This window comes from Sinocyclocheilus rhinocerous, unplaced genomic scaffold, assembly GCF_001515625.1.
Source record: "Sinocyclocheilus rhinocerous isolate Xijiao unplaced genomic scaffold, SAMN03320098_v1.1 scaffold291, whole genome shotgun sequence".
In the NCBI taxonomy this organism is placed as follows: Eukaryota; Metazoa; Chordata; class Actinopteri; order Cypriniformes; family Cyprinidae; genus Sinocyclocheilus; species Sinocyclocheilus rhinocerous.
Window position 1 is genome coordinate 183,807 of NW_015640451.1, and position 12,763 is coordinate 196,569.

A 12,763-nucleotide genomic window follows, 5' to 3' on the forward strand; every position below is an offset into this window, starting at 1 on the left:
AAATAACCCAACTAAAGTTTGATTGAGATTAATTGGAACGCACAATGAAAAAACATGATTTCTGAGAATTGTTAAAAACGGAGTTTATCTGTTTTTGCAAATGCACTCTTCATATGTTTTTGGGAATCGATAAGAATCGGAATTGATCAAATTCAAACGATACCCAACCCTAGTCTTATGACCCCCTTAATGAAGGTATGCAACCCTAAAATCCACTCATATTCAAGTGTGTGACAGCCTGAGCTCAGTAAACTCACTTGAATCCCAATGGAGGAGAGTTTCCGTCTCGGGACGGGGTCTACAGGGGGTTCGTCCGCAGCGAGCGCCTCCCCCTTCACCTGCATATGATGGGACTCTCGGAGCACGTTGGGAGAGATGACCACGGCCTGGGGTACACGGGGCGGCGCTACAGGAAGCTGGGGTCGTGACCCTTTGGCCAGGCTGTCGAGGCTGTCGGAGGAGTTGCTGCGTCCTGATTGGCTGTTGACCTCGCTCTTGCGGTCGGGGTAGCAGTCCTGCGCGGACTCGGTGCTGCTCTGCACGGTGACGGAGATGAAGGGTTTGGAGGTGGTTCGAGGGGGAACAGGAGGCGGAGCCACCCTCTTACAGGAGGTCATACATGTGGAGACTGCAGACACGGAGAGAAAGAAACATAAAACATTAGAGTCATATGATGGGACTCTCGGAGCGCGTTGGGAGAGATGACCACGGCCTGGGGTACACGGGGCGGCGCTACAGGAAGCTGTGGTCGTGACCCTTTGGCCAGGCTGTCGAGGCTGTCCGAGGAGTTGCTGCGTCCTGATTGGCTGTTGACCTCGCTCTTGCGGTCGGGGTAGCAGTCCTGCGCGGACTCGGTGCTGCTCTGCACGGTGACGGAGATGAAGGGTTTGGAGGTGGTTCGAGGGGGAACAGGAGGCGGAGCCACCCTCTTACAGGAGGTCATACATGTGGAGACTGCAGACACGGAGAGAAAGAAACATAAAACATTAGAGTGATGAGATGGAAAGTGATGGAAAGACATTTGACACGTCATTCAAACTTAGTATGCAAGACATGAAATCACTTCGGTGGTTGACGTGATGTATATTTGAATGTATGCAAGTACACGCACACTATTTTCCCCATAATGTATATGCACAACCCAGCCCTGTTTAACATAATAACTATATGATCATTAGACTACAGCAATGAATATATAACATACATACATAATGAATACATTCCTCTTATACAGCTTAATATATCTTAACATATATGTTATATCTTAATATAACTATGTATTATATAATATAACTAAATATTATATCTTATATCTTAATATATAACAGCGATAATAGCATATATAAAAATATATATAATTATTATTTTTTAAATAATATTTGAAATACATAACTTAATAATAATGATTAAATATGTATGAATTTAAAATTTGTTCTAAATGTTCACAAATTAATTTTCAATTCTTTGTTTTGATGCTTCAAAATGAATTTCCATAAAAGGTTCATTAATTTGGCTCTATTACTATTAAGAGTGACTTAAAAAATTTAAAATACATATAAAATCATAATACATTCAAATTTATTGTCAGAATACACATATGAATAGAATTTTACATATAAAACGTCTATATATTTTTCCCAAAATATATTTTTTCCATAATTGATATGTTTGACACAATAACGAAATGATTGTTAGGCTGCAATAATACATAATATACATGAACATCTTAAAAACAACTACAATTTTAATATATACAACCAATTATTGTTTTTTATTTTTTAAATAATGTTGATGTCTTGTAACAAATTTATTTTTGATGCTATGCATTTATTGCTTCAAAATCAAAACATTGCTGCTGTAAAAGTTTCAATAATTATTCACTAGTGCTATTAATAGTAAAGATTGCAAATATATGTAAATTCACTGTAAATTCATAAATATAAATTAAAATTCAGACAAGAGTATATATATTTATAAAACTGAATATTAAAGCTGACTCAAACACACAAACCTGCAAAGGCAAAGATTGATGAGCAAATTCAAAAGCTGTTGGCAACAACAACAATAATAATAATTCTATATATTATTAACAACTAACAATAATTCTCAGCTGTAGTCTGGTCCTCACAGCTCTCAGCGTGTACATGTGTCCGTGTGTGTGTGTGTGTGTGTGTGTGTGTGTGTGTGTGTTTTGTCCGTGTTTATGATGGCAGTGACTCTGACGTCAACTCAACACAGCCTGCGACCTTTCTTTCCAACAACAGAGTTGTTTTTCCAGCCCCACAGCGGCCCCGAAATATATTTGGACTCCAAAGCCACGCTAAAATCTCTGAATGTCACTGCAGCATTAGGTAACAAAATATCAGTCTGAGTTGTAAAGAAAGATTCACAAACACACTAAAATATCTGACATACAGATCCTGCTGCATTTTAGTGCATAAGAGTATTTGACCTCATTCATTTATTTGTTCACAGAATTGATTGCATTAGCAGTTTTTAATGGGTTACTGGGTTTAAATCAAGACAGAGAGAGAAATAAAGTGGACTGCATTTACATTATGCACTTAGCAGATGCATTTCTCCAAAGTGACTTACAAAACAAAAAGCAACAATATTCGTAATATACAATGCCAGGTTTATCAGATAACCAGATTAGGAAGCAAGCTAAAGAAGAGGAGAAATGCAGAGAAGAGAAAGATTTTATTTTGCCAAATATATGCCCATTGTAACCCCAGTGTGTGTGTGTGTGTCTCAGTGTGAGTTCACAGCGCCGCAGCAGCACTCGGGTGGAGTTGGCAGACGGAAACGATGGCAAACATAACAAGCCCACAGGAATCCCGTGTGTGCTGTAAATCTGAGCGTCAGAGCCGCATGCATGTTTCATACTCAAACATTATGCAGAAACTCTAGACACAAAAATAATATTCTTAAAAACGTTCCTTTCTTAAAATGACAAAGCCATACTGAGACTCCAAACACATTTAGTGCAGCTGTACATGTTAAACGAGCTCTCACGACAGCTCATAAAACCCAGCGCAAACTCTCAAAGACATTCGCAAACATACGGACAAAAGCTGATCTACATGCGTGCGTTCATGTTCAGTTCCTGATTGTATGAAGGGGAAGACGGTTGGCTAGTCGATTGCTCAGGTCGGCTTGTTTATTTACTGCGTTAAAGGAGATAAATTTAGAGATGCAACTTGGTGTTTCTGCGAATGAATCATCAGGGCAAGTTCTTCTAAAGAATCTCTAATCAAAATAACACACGCTCCCTCTAAAACAACTTTCTGCTTCTGTTTGTTACATATGCCTAGTGGGTTATTGGATCATTTTAACCAAATGCCAATTATTAATATAGTTTTATGTGCATTCTGTGAGCCTCACGTTAATCATTTCCCAATGAAACCAATTTTGAATAATCACTCTGAACTGACGCAAATTACAGAGGTAAACTTGTGACTGGCAATTGTTTTTCTCTGCTTTGGACAAAATTATGTTAAATGCAACTGCTGCATCCCAATTCGCTTACTTCTATTACGCCCTAAAAGTATGTACTCTTTGCGCAGAAAAAGTACATACTTCTGAGTGTTTACTGTATAGTAGGCAAGCTTTGGGACATACTGTAATACTTCGCCATAATTGCATCTTCACCATTTACACGGCCACTTTAGATACTGATTATTGATCACTCAAACCCCTTCATCTAAACCTCTGTTTAACCATCGGCCTCACATATCTAATAATAATAATAATTCCTTACATTTATATAGCGCTTTTCTGGGCACTCAAAGCGCTTTACATAGAAAGGGGGAATCTCCTCAACCACCACCAGTGTGCAGCATCCACCTGGATGTCTGCCATATTTGTAGTTCTTAACACTTTTTATTTGTGTTTGTAGTTCTAATTGAATTCTCGTCCTATGTGCAATGGATTGTGGGCAATATTAGCCATTAGAGTGCGCATGGATCTGCACTTAATTCTAATTTTGAATACAATTTAGTAGTGCTGGGCGGTATGACCAAAAATTTATGCCACGGTATTTTTCAAAATTATACCGGTTTCACGGTACATGACGATATTTTTTTTTTCATGCATGTCCGGGTGTTAACCATATTTTCAACTGATTGAGAGAGGAAATACTGCAGTATATTGACTTAGAATGCCCTATTTTACTGTCATGATGAGTGAATATTGTCAAAAAATACCACACTAAATAGTGACTAAACACGACCCCTTTTAATACCCAACGTTGTTTAAGCGACATACACCGGTATTGCGGTATTTTAAAAATTCATATCATAACAAAAATAAACACCGGTATTCGGTATGAACCGGTATACCGCCCAGCACTACTATTTAGGATGGACAGTATGTGAATCAGGAAGCAGCATAAATGTTCAGCACTATTTGATGACACAGAAAAGCAGAGGACAATAAATCACTTGCAAAGCGAAAAGCAAATGACAGACGTGTTCTCTAAACATACATATCATATTTATAAATCGTCAGGTGGAGAGATCTTCTGCAAACATTGATTGGTAGATGTATGTTTGTGATTAAGGCGGGAATGTAACATGACTAGCTAAAGGCCACCAACAAATATCTGTTTGCATGCCTTAATATCTAAGAGCTGGATTCCTCAAACTTACTCAATATCAGATTTGATCTGGTCTCAAAAGATCTCTGTCATCCAGACGTTACAAAGCAGCGTCAATTCCTACGTTTTTGTTGTGAAGGTTAAATCTGCTTTTCAGCCTTTAGAGACAAACACCTTAAAATCCAGCAAATTTCCATTCACACAACTAAAACTCTCTTTATAGTGTTGCCTTCACATCTTAAATAGTGAAGCGACTGTGCCATTAGCTGAGTCAACACTGGTGTGGTGTGTGTGAGCCATCCAGTCTGACTTTATCATTCAGGTGTGGCCATGATCGCAATAATCCTTCGTTCTCTTCGGTATTCACATCTGCGCCTTCACAGACTGTCTGAAAGAGCAGTTCAGAAAGGTTTCATTCGCTGGAATTCAACAGTAAGAGGGCCATTATGAAATCGGCATTAGATGCAGCTGGTGTATTTTTACGGGTCTGTTTGGAGCAGCTGCTGTAATGTCTGTGTCAGCATCCTAGATCGCCTGTGGAAAGACTCTACGCTTCTGCATAAATCATTCATTAGGCTAGAAATCCCGGGTTTCTGAAGAGCAGAGGCTTGCTTGTGCGAATGAAACGAGACATTTACTGAGCCATGAGGGAATGTTAATAACTCGCTGAACAACTCTAAAGCGGAGAGGGTCTTGTTAATGACCGGTTCTCAAAACCTTATTCTAAAAGCAAATACTACTTTCCTTAAGTGCATTAAGTAGAAATCACTTTAAACTTTGGATGGAAAGCTCTCTATGATGATAGTTTTCAATTAGGACGTGCAGATCGATCCCATTAGCCATTACACTGAAAAAAATTATACTAATTTTTTTTTTTTGGTAAGTGGTTGCAAACAATTTATTTTAACTACATTTAATTAAAAAAAAAAATGTTGAAAGTTAGTCAACGAAATTTGTTTATTTAAATGTAGCTAAAATAAATTGATTGCAACCACTTACCTAAAAAAAAAAAAATTGTAATTCAATTAATCTTTTTTTTTCAGTGTACTAATTCCTCTTGTGCTGTGTTATGTCAAAGTTTCGGACGAGAAATAAATCTTTGTCAAACTTTTAAAATGAAATAAAATCACATAAATAAAATAAAATAATTTTTATTTATGAGAATATAAAACAATGAACACTGAGCATAAGGACAATTACAAAAAAGTTTAAAAGTAAAACATCCGAGTGCATTAATAATGTTTTTGTTTAGTTTTTTTTTGGAAAATGTGCTTACTTATAATGATAATAATGTGTTGATAGATAGATAGATAGATATAGAACAACAGACAGACAGACAGACAGATAGATAGATAGATAGATAGATCGATAGATAGATAGACAGATAGATAGTGTACGTATGTATGTAAATAAATGTTTAGCCAGTAACCTGATGCACGTCTTCTTTAGTATTTTGCTTTAAGTATCTTTAAGTGTTCCGCTGTCATCAATAAAGCCACACATGACTCATTTTAGTGTTATTATGATGAACATTGCCATAGAAACGAGTCTGAGGATGTGAGCAGCTCATGTTAGTCATCTTGTAATTACATAAATCCTGTCAAAGTGAAGGCAGTGTGAATCAGATGACGCCAATATCAGTATGTGATTCAGAAGTGATTCTTACTGTTGCACAGCGCCAGAAGACAAAACACCACTGTGACATCATCACGCCAACATTCCGCTCATGTCTGTGACACACATGCTGCAGAATTCCTCTCAGTCACATTCCAGGTCTAGACCAAGCCTATTGTTGGGGAGGTCATGTTTGGGACAGTCATGTGACCTCATAAGCATGCTTAGTTTAGTTATGATGTCAAGGTTTTCACCATATTATTTTACTAGAGCGTTTCACCAACTCTCGTTTGATTTTGCATGACTTTTCAATATGCAGAACTGTGTGACGTTTATGACAAACCAAATCTTATGAAAATCTGATGCACGGGACTGTTGCTGTTAATTCATGTTCATGGATCTTGACCTTTCCAATATGGCAGATGCATTGTGGTAATAAGCATCCACTGCTAATGCAGCATCTTGGCATTAATAACCTCTATAGCCGCAGAGCTTCTACTTCTTCGGAGGTTTGTTCAATGCAAACTGAATGCCACATCAGAAAGACTTTAAACGTTGATGTAGCTCAGTTCACTTCCATTATTTTATTTTACTGTACAATGAAACTAGATCAAACATGGTCTTTGTGAAGGGAATTTATTTATTTTTTAATCCGTAATGCATTATGACATCTATTCCTCAAAACAATCTCTCCAAATGAGCTTGTTATGTTTTGCTGAAAAATATTATAGATGCTTTTACTTTTCTTTGGAAATAATTAGGGAAAATCCTGACTAATAATACAGCAGCAAACAACACAAATCCTGTAAGACAGAAATAAGAAGCTTTGTGTAGAATAAAGGTAATAAATGCAGCTGATGTAAAAACGCACAAATGACAATCAGGGTCATTGTTTTAGTTGCTTACTCAAGTGGAATATGAGCTCTAAATCAGAGCGATGTGGTGACCAACGCCACTGGAATCTGTAAGGATTGGGTCATTATGTGGATTTGGAAGAGTTAGCTTAATAAACCCAATACACATTAAATGCATTTATTCCCATAATCCAGGCAAGAATTTGAACTAATCAAATGATTAGCAACAGGAACGGCGCTTCATCCAGCTTTCTGTGGTCTAAAACTCTTTCATAAAGCATTTATAACCTCCTTGAGGTTACCAATAACTGAAGCAAAAACGAGCAAATGGAAATCCCAAACCTTCTGACCTGAGAAATCTCACATTATTTTGCCATTTTACATTCTAGGACATGGGTGTGTTAGTAAATTCACTAATTCTGGGTGTGATGAAGGTTGTATAACTAATAAAAGCCCTAATTACAGGCTTTTCTGCTGCTGACACTTAGTTTATTGCGTTGACGGTTCATCTATGTGTGTGTTCCTCACCTCAGAAACAGCCTTAAAACCTAGTCGACATATTAGTAGAATACTACGCCTAAAAGATTATGAGAGGTTAATGGAATAGTTCACCCAAAAATGAAAATTTTGTCATCATTTAATCACACTCATGTTGATCCAAAACTGTATGAATTTCCTTGTTGACTTCCATTGTATGCCCCAGCAAAATATCTACAAAATGTCTTCTTTTAAGTTTATGTTTTGGAAAAACGTGAGGGTGAGTAAATGATGAAGGACATTTTTAGGTGAACTATCCCTTTAAAGGTTTGATTTATCTAAAAACTGTTTATTTTACAAAGGCTGCTGTGAAGTTTTTCCCTTTTCATAAGGCACAGAAAATAGCGGTACGGATTTAGAATGTCATGAGGATGAGCAAATAATGACAGAATCTTCATTTTGCGGTGAACTACTCCTTAAAATGAGCTTATTTTCCTCCCAGCGTTTCTTGAGACACTTTCCAAGAAAGCAGCATGTGTCAGATACTTCTAAACGCTGCTGATGTTTAAATGCTGTAAAACCCCAAAGAGAAGAACTATAGCAACAGCAGCCATGCAAACAAAGCCTCTAGATTTCCATGAGAGGAGATCATACTATCCACCGTTTTGAAGTCATAAACAATCAGATCAAGCAGCAGATAATGTGCTTTTGTGCGCTTAAAGTCAACAGTAAGGATGGTTTTGATTTCATGTTGACTTCAACACAAAGATTACAACCTGGAATTGCAGCTACAGAAATCATATCTACATAAACATTCATTCAGAAACCATAAGGCAAATATGACATTAACATGTTAAGCTCCATGCCATGATTCAGGTGAAATATGCTCCATGCAAGTCGGTCATTGTGGAAAAAACTAGATGCATTGTTATATTGTTTCAGTACAAACATCCTGGGAGTTGGCCTATTTATCCAAGCCACTGCACAGACAAAACTCACTCTGAATGTCTTTTGTCGCTTAATACAGCACTTCCGGAAGCGCAATACAAAACATTATACAAGAGCCAGACATCAAGAGAGCGCTTAACTCTTCACAGAAAAAACATCTGAAAGAAATATGAGTGCATAAACTAACAGAAGCCTCTCCATCAGACTGTGTCTATAACACACAAACTATAATTTTCTCTAAGGCCTGTTATCAGATGAATGAACCTGTTTCAGAGCAATGCACAGCAATTAAATGCTAAGTGACACCTTTAACCAGAGCGATGTGTGTAATGTAAAACCTCCTCATGCTGTAATCATAAACACAGTGAATGCTCCTGTCTGACAGGGCGGTCAAGTTTAGCTGCCCTACAGAAGTCACACTGCAGATGATACTTCCCCATGGAAACTGACATGACAACTGTTTTGGGATCATTGAGCTGCATTTATAGGGTGTGTGTGTGAGAATGAGAGTGTATAAGTGTGTGTCATACATAAATTGTCTTTCAAAAAAAAATAAAAAACTATAATAATCAGCCTGTATAATAACTCAGAAATAAGTCATTATAAACCATCACAATAAAATATTATGATTAATTTAAATAACACTTATTATTATTATAGCCAATCAATACAATCACCAGACATGAAATATCTTTTAAAAAGACGTTTGCCATCTTTAAGAACACAATTCTAAAGCAAAATCCACACGTGTGTGTATGTGTGTGTGTGTGTGTGTATAAATGATAAACGTGCGTTAATGTCGGTCCGCATCACATGAACAGCAATATCTGATTCTCACCTGCTCTCGCGCTGGAAATGATGCTCAACTCGTCGCTGTTTCGCTCATATAATGACATCTATATTAACGCAACATCATCACCATCATCATGAGAGCGTCCACGTCGCGGAAAGAAAGAACCGTGTGGAAACGCCTTAGTGACATGCAGCGGAGTATTGTTGTAGGAAACAACGCGTCGGAAATCATTACTGGACAAACGAGCTGTCGGTCACTGTTTTGCGTGCAAGCGATTGGACAACAGACCGATAGATACGCCCCACTTAAGTGTGTGACGCGAATACTAGGGCCCGCCCCTTCTGAGGATAGTAGTGAATGAAATGGAGAGGGGGCGGGTCTCTCTCTCTGTTCTCAAGTAGGCTATGCAGGAATTTGCAAAGAAAAAAACTACTGTTTTGTCAAATTATTTGCAGAAAAAAAAATAATAATACAAATAAAATAACATAAAATAAAACAAATAAAATATTTGTATATATAATTGTGCATGAGTAAATTAAAAAGAAACAGCAAAAAAAAAAAGGAGGATAATAATTATCACCACAACAAAAACACACAGCAATTATAAATTATATGTCCAAGGGGTCAAGGGAGGCAGCGCCTCTTGTAAAAAATAAAAATAAAGAAATTCATTAAATAAATAAATAATAATATTCATAATAATAATAAAACCAAGGAAATAAATCAACAAGTTGTCACAAAAGGTGTTCAGTGTTTTCTTTATTCTGGGCAACAGCAATGAAAATGTTTTTTTTTTGTGCTCTACAGTTTGTGTGTATCTAGAAATTAATATTAGAAATATTCACTTGAGTGAAAAGGAATTAGTTCCCTACATCTACAGTATAAATACTGGGCATGTAAATAATAAAAATAAAAATGCTTAAAATATAAACTTTTGAATGACTGACTTTTGAACTTTATTGCACTTCAGTTTATTTTGTGTCATTAGATCAACAGCATGACTGTTGAGGAAACAAACTCTTTTTGGACAGGACAATGAGCAACACCATCAAACCTTGATATGCATTTCTGTTTTAAATGTTTTTGTAGCAGAAACACACCAGAGATGTTTTGTTCTCGTTATTCTCTGAGCACTGGTCAGACTGGCTCTGCTGGTCTGTACTCACCGGTGCTGTTGCTGTAGGTGCGTACGGTCGTTGTGGTCATGGGCGGCGGTGAATCAGAGTCCATCGAGGCCGTGTCGTCGTCTTGAGAACAGCCGGCCTGAATGGCGCGAAGGTAACTATGGCTGCGGGAGCGGAAGCATGTGGGCATGGGCATGTCAGGAGGCTCGCTGCAGCGGGAGTGAGGATGCATGTCCTCCAGCTCGTCTCCATAATGCTGACTCAGCTCCATGTCTCGCACCTGCTGACAGAGCGACGGCTGATGTGGGCTGGCATGATTGAGAAAGAACAGTGACGGGTGCATGGCTGCGTTCAGAATGACTTTACTGAATACTGCGCACTATGCATTATATACACACTGCCAGTTGTTGAAACATTTTTACCCAACAATCAATGATTACTACCCTGGTGGCCAAAAGTTTGGACTTTTATGCTCACCAGGGCTACATTCATTTGATCAAAAATACAATAAAAACAGTAAAATTGTGAAATATTATTACAATTTAAATTCACTGTTTTCTATGCAAATATATTGTAAAATGTAATTAATTTCTGTGATCAAATCTGAATTTTCAGCATCATTACTCCAGTCTTCAGTGTCACATGATCTTCAGAAATCATTCTAATATGCTGATTTGCTGCTTAATTAAGAAACATTTCTGATTATTATCAATGTTGAAAGCATAGAAACCGTGATACACTACCTTTCAAAAGAAAGAAAATAAATTAATACTATTAATCAGCAAGTATGCATTAAATTGTTACAATAAAGTGACAAATATGACAGTAAAGACATTTAGAATGTCACGGAAAACTATTTCAAATTAAACTTTTACATGTATTTTAAATCAAATTAACTTTCTATTCATCATTATCAAAAATTGAGCAGCAGATCAGCATATTAGAATAATTTCTGAAGGATCACTGATGACTAATGATGCTGAAAATGCAGCTTTGATCACAGGAATAAATGACATTTTGCCATATATTTACATAGAAAACCGTGAATTTAAATTGTAATAATATTTCACAATTTTACTGTTTTTATTGTATTTTTGATCAAATGATAAAACTGCATTAATGCACTCATACAGGAAATGTGCAACCTGAGCAAAGCATGTCAGTTTAATTACTAATTAGTCTTTGAGCTGATGCATTTCTCTAAGCTCTGTGAGCTGTAATGGATCATGTATAATCTCAAAGGTCATGAGTGACACACTGATACATCAGCCCATTTCTTAAGTTATTTATCAGAAAGACTATGTCATTATATTCAATGCATATTATGCATCTTCATCCTCATCTGTCGGCCGTGTCCTATAATGAACTCAAAGGTCATGAGGGGTCTGACCTGACTGATGCAGCTGCCGCGTCCCAGCGTGCTGCAGCCCTGACTGAAGTCGTCATCATCCCAGTTTGGGAACGGAGAACTGCCTCCGATGCAGTCCAGGTTATCCAGACTGCGATTCCCAGAGTACTCTCGCAGAGAAGGAAGACAGCTGAGGACAGGAAGGGGACAGGGGTCACAGAGAGAAGAGAAGAGGCAGGAGATGAGAGAAAGGCCACAAGCAGCTCAAGCAGCTCTATAGGCTACTGCAGGGGTTTTCAAACTGGGGCCCGGGGACCCCCAGGGGCCACAAGGGAGTGAAAATGGGTCAGTGAAAATGTTTATGGTAAAACAAAGTGTAAAAATGAATAAATAGAAGTAAATGGAATAAAAGATAAACCAAATAAATTAAACACAAATGCAAGATTTAAAAAAATACATTAATAAGATGAAAATAAATAAATAAAATTAGTTTTAACGAATTAATGAAATTTATAAAATACAGATTAAATTAATAATATAAAAAAATTGTAAACAATTTAGGGAAAATTTAAAATAAAATTACAAATATTAAATTAAAAAAAAGAAATCAATAAAAGAGAAAACAGTGTAAATATAATATAATATATTTTAAATATAAACATAAAAATATAAATACAAGATTAAAAATATTAAAACAAATAAAAAATAAGATGTAAATAAACAAATAAATAAAATCAGCTTTAAATAAACAAATAAAAAATAGGATCAAATAAAAAAAATTAGATTTAATGAAATAAACAGAAATTAAATTAAAATAAATAAATGAATAAATAATACATCTAACAGTACAGTACTATAATCAGTAGGAAAAAAATTATTATGATTACGATATTAATTTTTCACAGTATAAATTGGGTCTTCATATAAAAAACTCTATGCCTTTTTCATATTGATCATATTTGGGGGGTCCGTGGCATCTATAAGATTGAAAACCCCTGGTCTACTGCA

The 12,763-nt window shown here is 36.5% G+C and overlaps 1 protein-coding gene across 1 annotated transcript in view; it reads right to left on the minus strand.

Moving 5' to 3' along the window:
• Positions 1 to 12,763, minus strand: part of LOC107752864 (disks large-associated protein 4-like) — a gene marked incomplete at its 5' end in the record, with an annotated part of 33,734 nt that overhangs the window by 11,443 nt on the left and 9,528 nt on the right. Inside the window, 3 exons of the mRNA XM_016568935.1 lie at positions 258 to 628; positions 10,450 to 10,687; positions 11,798 to 11,945. Of these exons, the coding sequence (XP_016424421.1) occupies positions 258 to 628; positions 10,450 to 10,687; positions 11,798 to 11,945 (757 nt within the window). The remainder of the gene's footprint in view (positions 1 to 257; positions 629 to 10,449; positions 10,688 to 11,797; positions 11,946 to 12,763) is intronic.